This window comes from Drosophila kikkawai, chromosome 3L, assembly GCF_030179895.1.
Source record: "Drosophila kikkawai strain 14028-0561.14 chromosome 3L, DkikHiC1v2, whole genome shotgun sequence".
Lineage (NCBI taxonomy): Eukaryota > Metazoa > Arthropoda > Insecta > Diptera > Drosophilidae > Drosophila > Drosophila kikkawai.
This window is the reverse complement of record NC_091730.1, coordinates 33390042-33413345: the sequence shown is the minus strand read 5'-3', so window position 1 is coordinate 33413345 and position 23304 is coordinate 33390042. Positions and strand designations below refer to the sequence as shown.

General features: G+C 35.0%; 1 protein-coding gene across 1 annotated transcript; it reads right to left on the bottom strand.

Moving 5' to 3' along the window:
• Nucleotides 1-1077: 1077 nt before the first annotated feature.
• Spf30 (Splicing factor 30) lies at nucleotides 1078-18934 on the bottom strand. The gene is made up of 4 exons (XM_017161138.3): nucleotides 18802-18934; nucleotides 18645-18717; nucleotides 1460-1878; nucleotides 1078-1405 (listed from the first exon to the last, which is right to left on the bottom strand). The coding sequence occupies exons 2-4, from the start codon at nucleotides 18684-18686 to the stop codon at nucleotides 1135-1137; spliced, it is 732 nt and encodes a 243-aa protein (XP_017016627.3). The 5' UTR covers nucleotides 18687-18717; nucleotides 18802-18934; the 3' UTR covers nucleotides 1078-1134.
• Between the last annotated feature and the right edge of the window lie 4370 nt (nucleotides 18935-23304).

Below are 23304 nucleotides of genomic sequence, written 5' to 3'. Positions count from 1 at the left end.
GTCAGAAAGGCAGTTTTCCAATGAAAACGCTGCTTTCTTCAACGCAAAGGCACCAGTAACAACATACAGGGCTGGATTACGCCGATCGCCATCAAGGAATCAACAGGACGAGCTCCTCGGATCGGAAAGGCATGGTTTTCAATTTTTGTCTGCCTAACCACAAAGGCAATCTATATCGAGGTTGTCAGTGATTCTGACTGGAAAGGCGATTTGTTGCCCGATGAACGAAGCCCACCGAGCTGTACTCGGACAACGGAACGACATTTCGTGGCGGGAAGCTATATTTGGGCGACATGCGACGCCTAGCTCTCGAACAATCTAACAATGAAGAATTGGCTGGATTCTTCGCCAACGAAGGAATTTCTTGGCACTTTATACCCCCATATGCCCCTCATTTTGGCGGAATGTGGGTAACCGGCGTTCGTTCCATAAAGCTTCATATGCGACGGATACTTGGATCCAAGGTTCTTACGTTTGATACAAACGCCCAATTACCAATTACTATTTTAATCGACTCTAATATGGATTTTTCGTGAAACTCGAATTGATCTAACTCCCCACCCCAGCTGTCTCTACTATCCTCTATGCAAAAATTATAATCTTTTAATGTCTCTAGTTGTTTGGGAAAGAGACACCCTATATTGGGTTTCGTTCCTTTTGATATGATCGCCGCTACCTCCAGCCTTATCAGCGGTCGCTAAGCGAGCATCACATCGCTGCACCTGCGCGCGAGCTTTGCCCAGTAATTTTCCATTCATTTCTAACTACTAACTGTAACATGTTTACGTCTTCGACTAGCATCATCGAATGATGTGCATGACCAAAGCTTTATCAGTCACATTTTTGCTCTCAATGCAATCAAACGCATCGCGGTCGACAATATTAAATGTAATTGTTCGGAAATAAGTAAAATCATATTAAACAGTATACACTAGGGCGGATTCATTTATAAACACACATTATATTATATTTTAATACTCTTGTACCCTATGAGTCCGCATAAATTATGTTTAAGTCAAAGAAACCAAAATAAATGTTGACATTCCTTGAAAATTGTTTTAATAAGAGTAGTAGCCGTCGTATCTCACAGTTTTTTGTTTTTATTTACTTGGAAACAATAGAGCATTTATACATTTAAAGACCTTTTCTATATTTTTCGCCTATAGTAAAATCAGTCATGCCTTTTCCGGCTGTTCCACATGTGCCGACTCCAACTCGGCCACTTACATTATCCGGAGATGCAAATATACTTTTCACCTTTATTCCAGTTTTCTTTTGATTTTTATTTGTAAAACTCAGCCATTTATTTTTGTCTGATTCACGTTCCTCCTCCAAGTCTTTGAAGCGCTGTTGTTTCTTTTGTTTTCTTTTTTTTAAATACTCTTTTTGGTTTGGCCTGTGACGTCTAAAAAAAAAGGGTTTAGCAACTGTGAATGATTACCGTATTTATTATGTATACTTATTTGAAGGGAAAACTTCGTTGCGGGTACTGCATTCTCGGAGTTCGTTGACATTTGTTGTCGAACGATTTTGATATGCATCAAATATTACATTTACTTCTCCTTCGCTTGATATTCCCTCTATAGTTGCATCGTAATACTGTCGATCCTCTTTCCATTTAGCTTGACATTTGTCGCCAACTTTCCAAATTTTTGCAGCTGAAACTAATTTTTCTGCTTCTAAAAGAGCAGCTTCAATTTCGTCAAAGTAATTTGCCGAAGCAGTTTTAGTTGAAGAAGGCTCAACATATGAAGATTTATGCTGCTCTTCTAGTTGCGTGTGTATCAAATCACGAGTTAGTGTAATGACTTCTCCCAAATCACTTTTAAGTTTTAAAAGCTCTTCATTTTCTGGATCTGTTTGCAGTGCTGCTTCCACCTATAAAGTAAAATAGAAAATATTCTTATTTAATTGTTATCATATTAAAGAATTAATGATAATATTTATATTCCTGGTATGTACAGTGGATCGCAGCTTATTTCGTGCAGTCAAGAAACGAAAATTTAAATCGTCCCTGTGGCTAAACGATTGAAGATAATCCAAATATTTAAACGCAGTTCATTTAGTACTTGTACTAACATTTATACCGAACAAAGACAATCTTCCTAATTATAAAAACGATTTCGTATTTTAATAAAAACTAATTTGAGGGCTTTTTTCATGCCGCAGCTTATTTCGTGCACTTCGTTTGATTTAACTTATTTTTATTAATTTAATATAAACAATTTTATGTGACCTCTTATCTTATTCTGAATACCTTTCAGATGATGTTTCAATTGAATTAACTAGTTTTTTTTTAATGTTTCTAGATTAATTTTAATCAATTCCTCTAAGGCACTACTTTTTTGATAATTTTGGTCAAAACTTTTAATTTTTGGGATGGCTAGTCCAATATTTGCTAAAAATTTTAAATAATGATTATGTCTGGGTGACATTGACGTTGTTTTTTTGTCATTAGGACCGTTTTGTGTGAGCTAAAGCTTCCGAAAGTCCGATAAGTAGTAGGGACCGCTGCACTAATAGTTTTGCAAACTATCCCGTGGGACCACGTTTTCTACATTTTGAAAGAAGTTAACATTTTATATTGAAGGGAACATATTGGTTTCCAAGATCCTGCCAAAAAAAATTTGGTGTTCTACTCTACAGGAAGCCATTTAGGCCCAAATAAGACACCATCGCCGTCTTGCTTCAGAGTAGCTTGCAAGTGTTTGGTTTCTAGCTCAATATTGGGTCTCCGCCAATAATTTTGACTGTCATCAGGATTAAATTACTTATTGGTAAAGATAAAAACATTCCAAAAAAAAAATCGGATGAATTATAAGCTCCTATGAAAACTTTTGATGTTGCTCCTGTGCTGGTTTCCTTATAAATGGCTCTTTTCATACTACTAGAGCCTTATAGATGTATTTTTGCAACAAGAGGTAGAGCTGGGAAAAAATCGATTCTCAGCGAATCGATTTTTTTCAATTTTTTTGAAAATAAAATCGATTAAATCGAAAACAAACCTTTTTTATTTTTTACTTCAAATATATTCAGAAAAAACCAAAACTTAAAATTATTTACATATTCATTCTTAAACAATAAACCCAAAATGTATTCATAATAAATCAAATAAATTTTTCTGGCCATAACCAGTGATTAAGGGGGTCTTCTCATTCAAAAGCCGTTTTTTGGACCCTTTTTAATAAAATTCTTATTTGAAAACGCAAAGAATAATTGAAAACTTTTTTTATTTATTGTATTCAAAAATGTTCAAAGTAACTAAAAAAGTTGTTCTTGCCTCGATACGACGGTTGTTCAAAGAGTAATGAGACTTTAAACTTGGTGGTCGAAAAAAAAGGTGTCGTCCTGGCGGCCACGATTCAGGGTCTCCAGAGCGTCCGAAATGAAAAATAAAAATGGGGTTATAATCAGAATAGATGTCATTTTCGGCTGACGGAACAGATTTTTTTAAAAAATTTTTAAAACAAAATGGCGGCCATTCAAAAAAAAAAATTCGATTTCGGACGTTTTTTTTGTAGTTTAGTGTAAAAAAAAAAATAGAAAAAAAAAATTTAAAAAAAAATCTGTTCCGTCAGCCGAAAATGGTGACAATTCTGCGTCGATTCCACTTTGTTTCATTAAAATCGGTTCTGTTGAACTGGAGATATCATGGCCGCCAGTTCGAAAAACGTGGTTTCGAGATAAACGCGTTTGAAGTTTGAAAAAAGCTCATTTTGCATAGATCTTGCTTCACAAAAAAGGCTGTATCTTCTAAAGTATTTCGAATTTCTAAAAATCTTTTTGGGGACATATACACACCATCCCAAGCTATAAATAAATGTAAAAAAAAAAAATCGAAAAAAAAAAGTTGCCCAATGAGAAGACCCCCTTAATTGATTTTGATTTTTTTTTTTAAGAAAATATTTTGTTTCTTATTTTATGAATCCTTATTTTAAATAAAATTATTTATTTTAAATAAAATTATTTATTTTAAATAAAATTATTCAAAGCCTTTATTTTAAGTAAAGTAACCTAGTTTAACTAAAAATATTTTAAATAAAGGTTCATAAAATAAGAAACAAAATATTTTCATATTATAAAAACAAAAAATCAAAATCAATTATTTACTGGTTATTTCCAGAAAAATTAAATTAAATGAAATGAGATCAATTCAATGAGATCACAAAAAACAAAAGAAAATATTTTCAAATTATAAACATGAAAATAAATATAAAAATTCTAGACTAGCCACTGGTTTTTGTTGGCAAAAACGAGCTTATTTAAAGTTTTGGGTTTTAAAGCGGAACGTCTATCGGTTATAATACATCCAGCCTTACTAAATACTCGCTCCGCTTCTGTTGAGCTAGCTGAAATGCAAAGATAGCGCAAAGCATGGACCTTGTCGATTAATCGATTCTTTCTAAACCGAATCGATGCATCGACCAAAAAGAAAGAATCGATTTAATCGATGTTGACATCGATTTTTTCCCAGCTCTTGTCAAGAGGCGTATTAAATCGGCACTACACTTGTTTCTTATTTCGTGCTCTATCTATATAACAAATTTGACAGACGTTTGTTAATGATTTCACTTTTTTTTTGGTCCATGTAATGAATTTAATGTTCACTGAAAAATGTATTCGGTGCATTTCGGCCCTTATGTTTGGCCCAATCTTCAAACGATTAATTTATGTTTTTATGTATGTGCGATTTAAGAATAACATTTTCGTAGTACCACGGTGATTTTTTTTGAAAGAGAACTAATTATCGTATTTTAATAGATATTCGCGATCCTATTTTACTTATTTCCCCATAACTTCATATTTTAATGTGATCAGGCCAAGAAACTTTTAAAATATACATAAGCTACCAATACCAAAGCCAAAATAAAAAAAAAAAATTAAAAATTAAGCCAAAAATTCATTTAATTGAATATTTTTATACCCTTGCAGGGTATTATAATTTCAATCAGAAGTTTGCAACGCAGTGAAGGAGACCTTTCCGACCCCATAAAGTATATATATTATTGATCAGCATCAACAGCCGAGTCGATCTAGCCATGTCCGTCTGTCCGTCCGTCTGTCCGTTTCTACGCAAACTAGTCCCTCAGTTTTAAAGTTATCTGAATGAAACTTTGCATATAGTCTTCTATATACTCTCACTACTATATATGTCGGAACGGGCTGGATCGGACGACTATATCATATAGCTGCCATACAAATGTTCGATACATTTTTAGAAAAAAAAAAAATATAACTTGGCTGTTTTTCGATATTATTCCATCATTTTTAAAATATAGCCATTTTATATTATTCCAGAATTTTGGTAAAAATGAAATGAAAATCAGACCACTATATCTTATAGCTGCCATAGGAACGATCGGGAAATTAATCGAAAAAATATTATAACTTCGTTGTTATTCAACGTATTTTAATCAACTTTGAGACATAAGCTTTTGGTATTATTTCAGAATTTTGGTATAAATTTTACGAAAATCGGAAGACTATATCTTATAGCTGCCATAGGAACGATAGGGAAAGTAATAGAAAAAATTATAACTTCGTTGTTTTTCAACGTATTTTCATTTACTTTGAGACATGAGCTTTTAGTATTATTTCAAAATTTTGGTAACAATATTATGAAAGTCGGACAACTATATCATATAGCTGCCATAGAAGCGATCCGTAGATCTTGTTTCTTCATTTTTTTATCCACAATTGTTAGAAAATTTGTATATTTTTATATTTTACATTTTATAACATAGCTTAATTAACGAAAACTTAAAAATAAGTACATAAATTTGTATTAATATAAACATTCCTCTTCTAATTCAAAATCAAGATATGGTATACTTTTAAACTCGCCTTCAACATTATATACTTGGGCTGCATCTTCTGGTTTTGGAGAAACTAAAAGTGCAATATCTTCACTTGGCAATGAGTGTAATTTTTAACTCTTCTTTGATGTTTGATAAGTATTTATTTAAACAAACGTCATATTCGCATGATAAAACTATTCAAATGATATGTAGTTTGAGTAAAAGCTCTTCATCCAGTTCAAATATTGAGGCAAATATTTTAAAGTCCGAAAATGCTCTTCGTGCCGTATTGTCATCGTTGGAATTTCCAGAACCATTCTGACTTGGTTTGTTAATATGTAATTCCCATAATTTCAGACCAAAGCTTTTGGTCAATGACCTTGCGTACCATCATTATTTCTTTGTCAGAGTTCGTACTAATTCGCCACTTTTGAATACACGATATGAGATGTTGAGAACGAATTCAAAAAACCTAATCTATGGGTGGAGAGGACTAACTCCGTACTGATAAAAATTGGGTTTAGGCTTGAACTTTTTACTATTATTTATTTATATCAAGAAATTGTTGGAAAACTGGGTTTTGATATAAAATGATCCGAGATGAGTCTCAAGTGCAAGACTCTACCAGTCCCTGCTGGCTCCGACCTGGAAATACGGAGTGGCTGTTTATGGCACAGCAACCAGAACACACCTGAGAAGGATCCAGACCTTTCAAGCAAAGTTCCTACGGACCATCACTCATGCCGGGTGGTATATAAGGAACGTAGACATACGGAGAGAACTCCATGTCCCTGCTGTGGGAGATGTTATTAATTCCCTTGCTGCCCGTCACCGAGACAGGTTATTGAGACACCCCAACCCGCTGGCCAGAGCACTGCCTGCTGCTAGAGGAAGACGTCGACTACAAAGGGTCATGATCCGGGAGCTGCCCACCCGGCGAATAACGTAGTGAAATATTTTGTTGTATTGTTTCCTCTGCTACATGTTATTGAACCAATGATAGAAGATATTAAGCTTGAAGCAGCAAAGTTAATAAAACCAATAAATAATAATAAAAAAAAAGTAATATAAAAAAAAAATCGATAATTTATTATGAAACCAAAAAAAAAGGCAACTTTGGTACGCCGAAGTTTGTATACTCTTGCATTTTGCAATTGGATCATTAAGAATCGATCCGTTCTGGTAAATTTAATAGAAAACAAAAAAAAGGGAAATATATAAAAGTTGTTGTGGCAGACGTGCCTACGGACGACCGCTACGCGGTGTTTATTCTCAAAGTGTTTTTCATGGTGAAAAAGGAAACTCGGAACTAAACTACGTACTGATAGTTAGGCCAAGCCCTACAGTACTTATTACATTCGGACACTAGTGCGTGAGACGTGTGAGCTGCAAAGTTCATTTATATGGTGCCACGCGTAACAAGCTCAAAATAATGAGCGGCGATCAAAAGAATGAGCGTAGAAGCTCTGTAAACCAAAGAAGCGGTTGTTTCACTTACTTCTCAACTCGCGATATCGAAGCAGAAAAAACGTTTAACAAGCCGAACCCGGCTCTACTGACCGCCGTTGGCAAGAGATCGCGCACTTGCTCACCCGCACTAATCACTCCAACTCCTACATCTTGGCGCTATCAATGCCAAACCCCACCACCACCTGCTTCAATGCAGACGCAAAAACAAAAGCAGTGCTGCAATTTCTGCAAACATAGCAAAAGCAACAGCAAAAACTAAACCAACGACCAATATTGCGAAATCGGTGCCAACGGCCGCAGCGCCAAATTCAATGGTAACAAAAACCGTGAGCTCCAATAAGCAACAAGCGGTGCCGGCCATACAGACTGGCATGGATCGCTACATCCAAATTAAGCGTAAGCTCAGCCCACATAAAACGGTTGGTAACAAACCTAAGCTCAACCGTGTCACCAAAAGCTACGACCCTACCAACTCCAACAGATTTTCCCCGTTAGCAGCTGATGAGAATAACCAAGCAGAGCCAGAGCAGGAGACTTAAAAACAGTCAAAGTCCCCACCTATTTATATTAGGGAAAACAGTTCAAACACCCTGGTCAACAAAATTGATGCGCTGGTCGGGAATGAAAATTTTCATGTTGTTCCGCTTATAGCCATATGACACTCTAATGTACTTCATTAGAACCTTGAAAGAGACCACTATATGTGTAATTTTGCTTGGATTATTTTGGTAAGACGACTACGGTCCCACCGACCGTAAAAGGTAAACAAAAAAAACGGCCGCCATTCGCGGCGTATTACTATGAATTTCTGAATTCCTCGTCGAAGTATTTTTGCATAAATAAATGCAGAATCCTTTAAATTTGTTGTTAACTTATAGTGCTTAAAATTTTTTTTAATTATTACCAAAAAAAATTTTAAATTAAATTTACAGCGCAAGAACTTTGCCACCGCAAAACATATTATTTTTCCTAATTTTCTAATATTTTTTCAGTTCAAAAACCAGCGAAATGTTATAAAAATAAAATTCTCATTGTGAGACCATACTGTCAATGAGCTGGCTAATACATTTTTCAATTACAATTTTCTTCATTAAACCCGTATTTTGAGTATCGAGTATCTAGTATATTTTATGTAGATCTATCGATTATCGCGGCAATGAAGTAGCTAATGCATTAGAGCGCCATATAGTCATCTTGCTCGCACTTGTGTAAAACGCTATAGCGCTGTCAAATCTTTAATGAAGTCTCTAATTAATGCCCCTGTGTCATAAGGCTATTATTAAAGGGACATTTGCGAAACCAAAGTGCAAACCAAATCAGAAGAACACTTCCGGGCCGTGTCTATATACCTGGAAGAATCCAAAAAGAATTTTTACACCTACCAACTTAAAAGCAGCAAGGGACTGCAAGTCGTGTTAAAAGGAATTGAACCAGACGTCGCCCCCTCTGAGATAGTGGAAGCCCTGAAAGGCAAGGGATTCCTTGCCAAGAATGTTAGCAACATTTTCAACAAAAACAAAAAGCCGCAACAACTTTTCAAAGTCGAACTTGAGCCAGATAGTAAAACCCTAAAGAAGAATGAAGTTCACCCGATCTACAAGTTGCAGCTCCTATTGCTTCGAAGAATCACCGTGGAAGAACCGCACAAACGCAACGGTCCTGTGCAATGCACAAATTGCCAGGAGTATGGACCTACAAGGGCATACTGCACCTTTCGGTCCGCACACTGCCCTGCGAACGAAGAAGACCCCAATACGAAAAAATGTGGAAACTGTGGAGGAAACCATACAGCTAACTTCAGAGGCTGCGTGGTCTACAAGGAACTGAAGAGTCGCATGCGACGCATGAGCGACAGCTACAAGCCAAGAAAAAAGACGAAATGTGTATTATCATTCAATAACTACTCCAGATGTATTTTTTGCCAAAGCAGCCAGATCCTCTTAAATGCCCCCACGGGCATCTCCTACGTCGAAGCTCTACGAACAGGTATGCGACGTCTCACGGTACTAACACAATTTCTAAATGTAAACCAAATCGACGCCATGCTACTGGTTGAAACGCACCTCACAAGCAGATACAACTTTCAGATAAGAGGTTATATCTTCCACCGCACAGATTATCCTTATCAGAAACGCATCAAACACCACTTTCACTAAAGGTTTGCAACAAATTACTTGCAAGCTACGTCCATAAAAGTGCAGTCAGGTAACGGCAACCTTTGCATTGCTGCTGTCTACTGCCCACTTCGCTTTACAATTTCTGAAGGCCAATTCATGGATTTTTACAACTCTCTTGGAGATCGCTTCATAGCTGCAGGAGATTACAACGCCAAGCATACGCATTGGGGATCCCGCCTCGTGACCCCCACGGGAAGACAACTGTATAACGCTCTCATCAATGTGAGAAATAAACTGGACTACGTTTCCCCTGCTAGCCCCACATATTAGCCAGCAGACCCCAGAAAGATACCTGATCTAATTGATTTCGCGGTGAAAAAAAAAACATCCTACGCAATCTAATAAACGCCAAGGCCCTTCCGGACCTTTCTTCAGATCACTCGCCGCTGTTGATAACCCTCCTTCAAAGCCCAGAAACTACGAATCGCTCCTACAGGCTGACGTCGCACAGAACCAATTGGATGAAATACAAAAAGTATGTGAGTTCCCACATTGAGCTAGCCCCCCAGCTCAATACTGCAGCCGACATCGACTCCTCCACCTCCGCTCTGGAAGAGGTACTTGTGACTGCAGCTATGTTCTCAACACCACAACGGACTGATGTGCATAAAAACAAATTCAAAACGAACTAGCAAATTGAACAGCTAATCCCCAAGCGACCAGCTAACATTATCCACTTTCGCTGACGACACTGCGATACTCAGCCGTTCCAGATGTCCAGTCCGTGCAACAACCCAGCTCGCCAACCAATTCATGGTAGTCGAGACGTGGCTATCTGACTGGCGTATTAAAATAAATGAACAAAAGTGTAAGCACATAACGTTCACTCTCAACAGACAAACATGCCCTCCGCTCCACCTGAACAGCACGCGCCCACCTGGACGCCTAACATGGCGAAGACATATTGAACCATGACCATGGTATATTCGCAATGAACACATCCACAGGGATCTCGGCATACCTGCTGTTAAGGGGTTATCCGGGTTTTAAAGCACTAAAAAAGGCCTATTTTCGTGGATTTTTTTAAAAGATCATACGACAATGTTTCAAATTTAATTTATTGTACATTAAAATATAAGGTTTGAACTACATTGTGTAAAAATGTAAACAAAAAATATTAAAAAATGAGCCGTTGAGGCAGGCTTGAACTTAACCCCACAGGAAATTATGTCCTTGCGGTAGGCAGGATATCTCCGTCAATGTTTATAGAAAATCAAAAAAGCAAAGTTTTTCTGTTAGTGTATGTGTCTGGTTTGTCTCTGAACGAATGATTTGTTTTTTAAATTAAAAAATGTCATATTTTACGTCATTTTTGGCCATATTTTTGCTTATAAAATGAGTTGTAATTAAAGATGAAAAAAATCCTTTGTTCAACGACAACAAAAATATGTCTAAAAGAAGTGTGCAAAATTAAAAGTCGATCGGTGCAATATTTTCAAGAAATCGTGACTACCGACTTCAAAAAAGTGGTTTCGAGAAAAACGACGCAAAAGTTCGAATTGCCAGTTGTGACTCATACGACGCGCTGGGCTTTAAATTTCTCCCATTCCTACAGTTTTGCTTCGATCGACTTGACATTTTCGGACAACATTCCTGAAACTTTGTACTATTATATAAAAAAGTTTGAAATAATTGCATTTTTTGAAGTTTCAAACCCTGGATAACCCCTTAACGAAATAGAAAAACAAAAAACGTCCTACAAGGAAAAACTCTCCGCCCATCCAAATCCTTTAGCAAGGGACTTGATACGGGTTTCCAGCAGAAGCCGTCTACTACGTAACAACCTTCCCACCCAGCCATAATTAGTCAGGGCCATTTACTCTGTACCAGTCTACATGACTGCTAGTTAGGTAGTATTGTAAGATTTGATACACTTATTTTTTTTTAGACCTTGCTTCTATTTATTGAATCTTCTAATTTATAAGACTAACATAAATTAGAAGATTCAATAAATAGAAGCAAGGCCTAAAAAAAAAAATTATAATAAAAGTTGTATATTTTTACATATCATATAATAATTTGGTTTTGATAAAACTAGAAAACAAAAAGAATGATTAATCGTATAAAAAACCATCTTTTAATATCTAATATTATATAATAAACATTATAAAAATAAAATGCTGAAAACACACACTAAACAAATTTCATCACATTTACCTATACTTGTTTAAAAAAGTTATTTTATTATATTTGCAGTTTGACAGTTACAGTTTTACACTCTCTGCTTTACATTTTTCTGTACATCTACCGATCGTTTCTATGGCAGCTAAGTACATGGCAATGTAGTACGATTTTCATAAAATTAAAACCGAAATTTTTAAATAATAAATATACATAGCTCATATCTCATAGTAGATGAAAATACGTTGAAAAAAAACGAAGTTATATTGTTTTTCTATACAATTCCTGATCGTGCCTATGGCAGCTATAAGATATAGTCGTCCGATTTTCATAAAATTAAAACCGAAATTCTGAAATAATAAAAATGGACATATCTCAAAAATGATAAAAATGTATTAAAACAAGAAAGGAAGCTAACTTCGGTACGCCGAAGTTTGTATACCCTTGCAGATATTATTTCATTACATTTTACCTATATTATTATGTTTACAGTTTGACAGTTACAGTTTTGCATTCCCAGCTTTACATTTTCTCTACATCTATCGATCGCTTCTATGGCAGCTATATGATATAGTTGTCCGATTTTTATGAAATTTATACCACAATTCTAGAATAATAAAAAAAGCTTATATTCCAAAGTAGATAAAAATACGTTGAAAAACAACGAAGCAATAATTTTTTTCCTAATAATTTCCCGATCGTTCCTATGGCAGCTATATCATATAGTCGTCCGATTTTCATAAAATTTTTATCAGAAATAATATAAAATGACTATATCTAAAAAATGGGGCAAAAATGTTGAAAAACAGCAAAGTTATAATTTTTTTTCTAAAAATTTATTGAACATTTGTATGACAGCTATATGATATAGTCGTCCGATCCGGCCCGTTCCGACATATATAGCAGTGAGAGTATATAGAAGACTATATGCAAAGTTTCACTCAGCTTTAAAACTGAGGGACTAGTTTGCGTAGAAACGGACAGACGGACGGACAGATGGACAGACGGACATGGCTAGATCGACTCGGCTGTTGATGCTGATCAAGAATATATATACTTTATAGGGTCGGAAACGTCTCCTTCACTGCGTTGCAAACTTCTGATTGAAATTATAATACCCTGCAAGGGTATAAAAACAGCGAAGTTATAATTTCTATCTTTTGTATGGCAGCTATATAATCCGATCCGACATATAGAGCAGGGAGAGTGTAAAAAATTAATGGAGGAAAACATATTTCAACATTATCAGACAAGCGACTTATCCTACAAGTTCCTCAAATTTCCACCTATCTGCAAGTATTTATTTTATTAAAACAGAAATTATAGAACAATACAAAATGTCTGTCATAATAATTTTGATTTTCCGATCATTCCTATGGCAGTTATATGATATAGGCGTCCGCTTTGGCCCGTTAGGGCGTATATACTAGGGAGAATAGTCATACTGTTCTTCCTTCCAAGTCAAAGAATTTACAACAACTTCAAATTAGCACTGCGGCTAAACTAATAGATAACTGAGTTAAAAATGTTCATATTATTTTAAAAACGCAGTATTTCAGAAGCACTTTGTTTATTTGATTAACATAAAAATATATTCCTAATAATTAAAACAAATAAGAAAATCATATATGTAATTAGGATTAGCTTATATCGCGCAGATCAAAAAATATTCAGTAACTTTTTATTTTAACCACTTTTATAATATTCTAAATATACAGAAAACAAGAAAGGAAGCTAACTTCGGCACGCCGAAGTTTGTATACCCTTGCAGATTGGATATCATATTTATATTATAAATTATAATGCCGAAAACAGACACTAAACAGAGTTTCATAACATTTTACCTATACTTATTATGTTTACAGTTTGACAGTTACAGTTATACATTCCCAGCATTACATTTTCTCTACATCTACGGATCGCTTCTATGGCAGCTATATGATATAGTTGTCCGATTTTCATAATATTGTTACCAAAATTCTAAAATAAAACTAAAATCTCATGTCTCAAGGTAGATGAAAATACGTTGAAAAACAACGAAGTTATAATTTTTTCTATTACTTTCCCTATCGTTCCTATGGCAGCTATAAGATATAGTCGTTCGATTTTCATAAAATTTATACCAAAATTCTGAAATAATACCAAAGTTGATTAAAATACGTTGAAAAACAACGAAGTTATAATTTTTTTTCTATTATTTTCCCGATCGTTCCTATGGCAGCTATAAGATATAGAATGCCGATTTTTATAAAATTTTTAACAAAATTCTGGAATGCAAAGTTTCATTCAGATAACTTTAAAACTGAGGGACTAGTTTGCGTAGAAACGGACAGACGGACAGACGGACATGGCTAGATCGACTCGGCTGTTGATGCTGATCAAGAATATATATACTTTATAGGGTCGGAAACGTCTTTTTCACTGCGTTGCAAACTTCTGACTGAAATTATAATACCCTGCAAGGGTATAAAAATTATTATATGTTTCTACTAGATATTCCAGTCATAATTTCCTTAAAGCACTTTTTAGTTAATTTTTATTTTATCTCTTTATTTATAATGACTGTCTATTATTTGTTCTAAATTTGTAGAAACATTATCGTTAAAAAAAATTATTTCCGTCACGCCAATTGACTCCAATTGATCCTGCAACATAGGGCGCACTTAATCCACACTACATTTGTTACAAATTTCGTGCTCAACCTAATGCTTCTAATTTTGGAGCCAAAAGCATCCCATGTTCCTTTATTTTAAGGATAATACTACACTGCTCATTGAAAAAATAATTAAGTATAAGTCCATCTCGACCCTAATCTGCCACCTAATTCCAACAAATAACTTTTTTGATTAAGGAGGAGGTTAAAGAAACTATATCGGTAATATCAGGATGATTTTGGTCACTTTTAAAGTGATTCAGGAGTAATTCCCTTTGATTCCCTTGCCACGACGAATTCTTAGATATCTTTAACAAGAAAGGAAGCTAACTTAGGCACGCCGAAGTTTGTATACCCTTGCAGATTGGTTTTGATGTTTATATTATAGATTTAAATGCTAAAAACACTCACAAAACAGAGTTTCATTTCATTTTACCTATACTTATTATGTTTACAGTTTGACAGTTACAGTTTTACATTCCCAGCTTTATATATTTTATACATTTACCGATCGCTTCTATGGCAGCTATAAGATATAGTTGTCCGATTTTTATGAAATTTATACCAAAATTCTATAATAATAAAAAAAGCTTATATCTCAGAGTAAATAAAAATGCGTTGAAAAACAACGAAGCTCTAATTTTATTTCTATTAATTTCCCGATCGTTCCTATGGCAGATATATCATATAGTTGTCCGATTTTCATAAAATTTTTACCAAAATTCTGAAATAATATAAAATGGCCATATCCCAAAAATGATGCAAAAATTTTGAAAAACAGCAAAATTATAATTATTTTTCTAAAAATTTATCGAACATTTGTATGGCAGCTATATGATATAGTCGTCTGATCCGGCCCGTTTCGACATATATAGCAGTAAGAGTATATAGAAGACTATATGCAAAGTTTCATTCAGATAGCTTTAAAAGTGAGGGACTAGTTTGCGTAGAAACAGACAGACGGACAGACAGACGGACATGGCTAGATCGACTCGGCTGATGATGCTGATCAAGAATATATATACTTTATAGGGTCGGAAAAGTCTCCTTCACTGCGCTGCAAACTTCTGACTGAAATTATAATACCCTGCAAGGGTATAAAAAGGTAGTTTCGGCATCTAAAACCAATAAAATATGAATTTTTAGTACTTAAAAAAGTAATATTGAAAAAAAATCGATTTAAAAGACTAAAATTACTGTTTTACGTTTTTGAAATATTTGCACAAAATTAGCTTGAGTGCTTGTCACTGAGGACGTCAAACTTAATGTGCAATATAAGGACGCTGCTTGCTTACAGACAACAGATCTTTAGAATTTTCAAACATAGTGCCACGTGAACTTATTAAACTTAAATGGCTCTAAATGCAAGCTAATGACATTCTCCCGTGTCTTTCATAAGTCTGCGAGTTATATGAACCGCTGCTTATTGTTCCCTATATCAATATTACAGTGACTCCATCGCATAATCGGACAAGTACCTTCTTATTATAAATGTGCTCAAAAACTATCAAAAATGTACGAAATGGATCGGTTCTTTCTGTTTTTATTCAAGATTAACAATCTTATTATTCAATAACATACAAAAACATAACATATTTCCAGGAAAACTCTCTCTCTCTAAAACAAAATTATTCCATTATTTGACGTTCAACGTATAATCAACCATAGAAAAATATGAACGAAAAAAATAGGAAAAGGATATATTTAATATTTGGTTGCGAATCCTTTGTTCTCTAGAACAGCTTGCAAGCGCCTAGGAATGGATTTCACCCAATTTTTCGCACACTTCCGGCTCAATGCAGTTCCATGCTTCCAACAAAGCTTCCTTGAGGCCATTTATAGTGTTAAATTTCTCCTGGTACACTCTTCTAGCCAATTCTTCCCAGAGATGTTCAATTACGTTAAGGTTGGGGCTTTGCGCTGGAGTTTCGACAACTCTGGGACAATTATGGATCAACTAAAGCTTTGCAACACTCGATGTGTGCTTAGGATCGTTGTCGTGGTAAAAAGCAAAGTTGTTTGCGATACCCAATTTCTGAGCACTTTGCTTACATTTTCTTTTAAAACATTTAGGTAACCAAACTTATCCATAATGCCATCTATGAAATGCAATTGGCCCACTCCAGCACTGGACATGCAGCCCCAAACCATCACAGAACCTCCTCCATGCTTTCCTGTGGCCTTTGAGTTTTTGGGTTTAAATTCGGTATTTGGTTTACGCGAAACAAACTTCTTTTTATTGGATCCATGTAAATTAAATTTACTCTCATCAGTAAATAGAACCTTTAATTAATTAATAACAAGAAAGGAAGCTAACTTCGGCACGCCGAAGTTTGTATACCCTTGCAGATATTATTTCATTACATTTTACCTATACTTATTATGTTTACAGTTTGACAGTTACAGTTTTGCATTCCCAGCTTTACATTTTGTATACATCTACCGATCGGTTTATATGGCAGCTATATGATATAGTTGTCCGATTTTTTTGAAATTTATACCAAAATTCTAGAATAATAAAATTAGCTTATATCCCTGAGTAGATGAAAATACGTTGAAAAACAACGAATATATAATTTTTTTTCTATTAATTTCCCGATCGTTCCTATGGCAGCTATATGATATAGTCGTCCGATTTTCATAAAATTTTTAACAAAATTCAAAAATAATATAAAATGGTCATATCTAAAAAATGGTGCCAAAATGTTGAAAAACAACAAAGTTATAATTTTTTTTCTAAAAATATATCGAACATTTGTATGGCAGCTATATGATATAGTCGTCCGATCCGGCCCGTTCCGACATATATAGCAGTGAGAGTATATAGAAGACTATATGCAAAGTTTCATTGAGATAGCTTTAAAACTGAGGGACTAGTTTGCGTAGAAACGGACAGACGGACAGACGGACATGGCTAGATCGACTCGGCTGTTGATGCTGATCAAGAATATATATACTTTATAGGGTCGGAAACGTCTCCTTCACTGCGTTGCAAACTTCTGACTGAAATTATAATACCCTGCAAGGGTATAAAAATCAACAACAACTTTTTCTGAGCTCATTAACTATTATATTACCGTCTTCAAAAAATCCTCTGTTTTCATCAAATATTCTTTTGCATATTTAATGCGTTTTTGTTTGTTCTTGGGGCTAATAAAGGGCTTCTTCCTCGCAACTCGTCCGAAGTAATCAAATTTATGTAAAGTATTACGCACAGTATTGAGACACACATCTTTACCAGTTCGGTTTTGTAAAGAAATATTAAGTTCTTTAGCCTTTTGAAGGGATCTTGTTTAACTTCTTTTAAAACCGACCGCTCTTCTCGGTCACTTAAGATTTTGTTTTGGCGTTCCCTGCTTTTATTGGCAAATCTAAATTCATCACGGAACCTCTTAATAATGTCGTGGACGGTAGATTTGCTTTTCCCAACTAATTCTGAGATTTCTCTTACTGTTTTTCCTTCAAAATTTAGCTTAACATCCAACTGCCGAAGTTCCACAGAGGATTGCTCTCCATTTGGAGCCATTTTCCACTTTTTAATAGCAAAATTATGTTTTCTGCTCCTAATCTCAAACGCAATGCAAAAAACACAAAGTTTTCAGCGAATTCCGGGTAAAATATCGATTTTTTGTGTTCATCTTGGGATTGTCCGATTATACGTTGAGCGTCAAATAATGGAATAATTATGTTTTAGTTCGTAAATTAAGAGTTTTCCTTGAAATATGTTATTTTTTTGTATGTTATTGAATAACAAGAATGTTAATCTTGAATAAAAACAGAAGGAACCGATCCATTTCGTACATTTTTGATAGTTTTTGAGCACATTTATAATAAGAAGGTACTTGTCCGATTATGCGATGGAGTCACTGTATATCATAAAAGTGCTTCGCACATACACTTTTGTCACTGTCGTTTTTTCGTTTTTTGTTTATAACTTAAGAAGTTAATGTTGAAATCAAATGAAATTTTAGTTGTATAGAAATAGCATTTTAAACCAGACTGCATCATTACTTTTCTTGTCAAATCTATAGGAGTGGGTAAAACCCAAAAAAAGGGGTCGTACGTAGACTTTTGTCCGTGACTGTATGTATTTACATATGTAATATGTACATGTGTATGTACATACATACATACTTAAGAAAAGCAAAAAGTATGACGCTTGATAAATCAAAATTCAGCATATTATTACAAACCTTAAAACACAATCACTATTTACTCGATTATTTAACTGCACATATGGAAGTAATCTATTTGTAAACGCTCTAATTCGGTTTATACGTCTGCATACATATATGCATACATACATAGAGTTACCTACATATGTATGTACGTCCATACATATATATGTATGTATATTTGCACAAACTTTGTCGTAACACCGACATATGTTCGGATAACTTATAAAAGCAATTGTATAAAACGTACCTGTTGTAATTGCAACTTGTAGTTCTGCAAATCTTCTGCCATTTTAAAACGGTAAATACTCGACCAATACAAACTAGGGATGTAAGAATTATATATAAATATTAATATATCGATATTTTTGAAATAAAAATAAATATTTATATCGAGATATTCTTACTTGACAGCTGTTCGTAACTCTCTGAGTAATACAGTCTTTCCACTCAATGCATGTGTGTGAATCAGTAGGTAGTTTTTCGCAGATGTGAAACTCGTGTTCCCACCGAGCTTGCATCTCCATCCGATATCCGACATCCACATCTAAAACGTAAGAATAGATGGCTGAGGCGGCCAATGTGGAAGTTAGTTATTTATCAACTTAGACTGTTTAACACCAGCAAAGCCACAGATTGCGTCAGATTTTTCCGCCCTAACTTAAAATGAATTAGATGTTGAAGACTTTACGTTTTTTTAATGATATTAATCTAACCAACAGCAAATGCTCCAAAGAGAGTATATATGGTGGTATAGGCTCCCATAAGTTATTCAATAAAGTAGATGTAAACGTTTTATATTAGATTGTAGCCATAAAGGACATTTTGGGGAAAGAATATACAGGAAAACACCAACGAGTTATTTGGGGATGCTTGCAGCTTTGGCGAAACATTTTAAATTCCATATTTCATAAATGATTATTTATATTTTATTAACTTAATGACATACAAAATTAGACCCAATTTTTGGAACTAAGGGATTTTAAAAATACTCTTTTTCTACCCAGCGGACTGGCATGTTGTCCTTACAGATCATTTAAACTATTGCTTTATTTATCTCCTTTGTCTTATATCCATTATCTAAAAAGAAAATTAAAGAAAGTTAAAGTTATGAACGCCACGTGATTTTTTGCCCGCATGTTGCGAAAATCTCTGCATGTTTATTTCGCAAGTGCGACGAAAAATTTGACGAATTTCTACTCGTCTTAACCATTTCTTCGCAATGCTTGCACTTCGCTGTGCCGTTTGTTATTGTTATTGTTGTAATAGGGTCTTCCCACACACCGTCAAAGCGCATCTGGCATCCGTTGAACAAACGGTCCATAAGGTTTTGCCGTTCCGAATTTTCTTAATTGGCCCTGCATCAAAGCGCATCTAAATGTAACGACCGTTTGTTTGGCGATAGTTAGGCGATAGTTTTTCGGTGCAACTCTGAAAATTTGACCATCACTACGAAAGTGTATACACACTTGGAGAGAAACAAATGAGATATGGAATTTAAAACGTGGCGCCAAAGCTACAAGCATGCCCAAAATAGATGTTGGCGTTTTTTCTGTATATTCTTGCCCCAATATGTCCCGAATTGTTACTATTTAATATAAACCGCCTACCTCTACCTTATTTTAAAGATTTTGGATGCCTATACCACCTATAGACACTCTTCGGGGAATTTGCTCTTTGTTAGAGAAAAATCATTAGAAAAACTAAAATTCCTTGTCATTTAATTCATTTAAATTTAGTGCGGATAAATTCTGACGCAATCTGTGCCTTTTGCTGTTGTACAACAGCCAAAATAGTTGGTAAATGCTCCATTTCAAATTTGCAACTGCCAATTCGACAGCCTTTGTTTACGTTTTCATGAGCCACAGCTGATCGATCAGCTGTTCGGATGCAGATGCACTTTGATGCAGCTCTGTGGGAACACGAGTTTCGCATCTGCGAAAAATCCCAAACGTTCCTCACAGATGCGCTGTGTGGGAAGACAGTATAAACCCCTCATTTTCCATATTATGTCCGTCAAATTAGCGTCGGTGAGTTAGCGTCGAAATGGAACGGTAGGAAAATGGAACACTGAGGGATTTTTTATTTTTAATTTATTTCGTTAATAAGGCACTAATTTGATCAAAATAAAGTTTATAAATGCTTAAAAATGAATTTACTAATGATTTTTACTGGGTTTGAGGGGATTTGACCCTTCGGTCTATTAAAAAAAAGCATTCGAAAAATCGTGTTTTCGCAATTTTGTTTATATCTCTTTCAACGAAATTGTGCAGATATACCCGGTATGCCAGGATATAGGACATTTATTGTACTCTCACCCTGCAAAGTTTCATTAAAATCTATCCATAAGTTTTTGAGAAAATTGCGTAACAGTAAACTAACCTCGGGTTTCGCTCCATACAAAATGGGGCAGGAAAAATTGTAACTCTTATAACTCCAGTTAACGAATTTGTGCCAATATGCACGGTATACTGGCTTATTAAGGGAAGTTTAAAGAATATTTGGTAAAAGTTTCATAAGATTCTATCCGTCAGTTTTTGAGAAAATCGCATAGCAGTGGGTGGTGTAGGTGAGCTGATAACAGAGGCGCTAACTTTGAAAATGGAACCAGCTGTGAACCTGCAGAGAACCAGTTGCCGAACCAGACAGCGGAACCATGTTAAAGAAATACTAGATTTAAGAACATTAGCAATTTATGGAATTTAATATTAAATAAATTAACTGCCCAATAAACGATACCGCCATTCTAAGAAATTTGGTAGGTGTTTCATCAAAATTCGTCCAGTCTTTTGGGAGAAATAAGCTATTACCCGAATTTTTAATTATTGTTGTAAATACCTCGGTATCACTATGCACCCCTGGTAACAAACACCATCTAAATTCGGCGCTAAATTTAAAAAAAAATTGTGCAATGCTCAACGAATTTGTGCCAACATGCACGGTATATCAAACGAAGGGGAAAATTTTGCTCTAATTTCGAATTAAGTCTTATTGAATTCTACCCGGCAGATTTTGAGAAAATCAGGTGTTTATATTTCCGACCCCAATTAATTAACACTGGCACATATCGACCTTCTCACCACGTGGAGCGCCCCATTCGATATTTTCGACGCTAACTTTTGAAAATATTTTGCAGTCCTCAACGAATTTGTGCCAACATGCACGGTATATCAAACGAAAGGGGACATTTTTCTCTAATTTCGAATTAAGTCTTATTGAATTCTACCCGGCAGATTTTGAGAAAATCAGGTGTTTATATTTCCGACCCCAATTAATTAACACTGGCACATATCGACCTTCTCACCACGTGGATCGCCCCATTCGATATTTTCGACGCTAACTTTTGAAAATATTTTTCAGTCCTCAACGAATTTGTGCCAACATGCATAGTAATACCGTCTAGGTAATTACAACAATAATTAAAAATTCGAGGAATAGCTAATTTCTCCCAAAAGACTGGACGGATTTTAATTAAACACCTACCAAATTGCTTAGAATGACAAGGTCGTTTATTGGGCATGCATAATTAATACAATTGTTCAAATTGTCAATATAAATATTTTCTGTCGGGAGGCGTATCGATAGGGAGTGGGACGCGCTCCTATCGATATGAAGCCAGTGTTAATTAATTGGAGTCTGAAATATAAACACATGATTTTCTCAAAATCTGCCGGGTAGAATTTAATAAGACTTAATTCGAAATTAGAGAAAAATGTCCCCTTTCGTTTGATATACCGTGCATGTTGGCACAAATTCGTTGAGGACTGCAAAATATTTTCAAAAGTTAGCGTCGAAAATATCGAATGGGGCGCTCCACGTGGTGAGAAGGTCGATATGTGCCAGTGTTAATTAATTGGGGTCGGAAATATAAACACCTGATTTTCTCAAAATCTGCCGGGTAGAATTCAATAAGACTTAATTCGAAATTAGAGCAAAATTTTCCCCTTCGTTTGATATACCGTGCATGTTGGCACAAATTCGTTGAGCATTGCACAATTTTTTTTTAAATTTAGCGCCGAATTTAGATGGTGTTTGTTACCAGGGGTGCATAGTGATACCGAGGTATTTACAACAATAATTAAAAATTCGGGTAATAGCTTATTTCTCCCAAAAGACTGGACGAATTTTGATGAAACACCTACCAAATTTCTTAGAATGGCGGTATCGTTTATTGGGCAGTTAATTTATTTAATATTAAATTCCATAAATTGCTAATGTTCTTAAATCTAGTATTTCTTTAACATGGTTCCGCTGTCTGGTTCGGCAACTGGTTCTCTGCAGGTTCACAGCTGGTTCCATTTTCAAAGTTAGCGCCTCTGTTATCAGCTCACCACACCACCCACTGCTATGCATGAAACTTTTACCAAATATTCTTTAAACTTCCCTTAATAAGCCAGTATACCGTGCATATTGGCACAAATTCGTTAACTGGAGTTATAAGAGTTACAATTTTTCCTGCCCCATTTTGTATGGAGCGAAACCCGAGGTTACTTTACTGTTACGCAATTTTCTCAAAAACTTATGGATAGATTTTAATGAAACTTTGCAGGGTGAGAGTACAATAAATGTCCTTTATCCTGGCATACCGGGTATATCTGCACAATTTCGTTGAAAGAGATATAAACAAAATTGCGAAAACACGATTTTTCGAATGCTTTTTTTTAATAGACCGAAGGGTCAAATCCCCTCAAACCCAGTAAAAATCATTAGTAAATTCATTTTTAAGCATTTATAAACTTTATTTTGATCAAATTAGTGCCTTATTAACGAAATAAATTAAAAATAAAAAATCCCTCAGTGTTCCATTTTCCCACCGTTCCATTTCGACGCTAACTCACCGACGCTAATTTGACGGACATAATTTGACGGACATTTCCATATTGTGCGCCTTAGTGTGACCAACTATTGTA

Coding starts and splice junctions, on each gene's coding strand:
- Spf30 (XM_017161138.3), bottom strand. CDS start 18,686: ATGGCAGAAGATTTGCAGAACTACAAGTTGCAATTACAACAG. Junction 1,879..18,644: donor ACAAGTTGCAATTACAACAG/GTACGTTTTATA, acceptor TTTACTTTATAG/GTGGAAGCAGCACTGCAAAC. Junction 1,406..1,459: donor GAAGTTTTCCCTTCAAATAA/GTATACATAATA, acceptor CTTTTTTTTTAG/ACGTCACAGGCCAAACCAAA.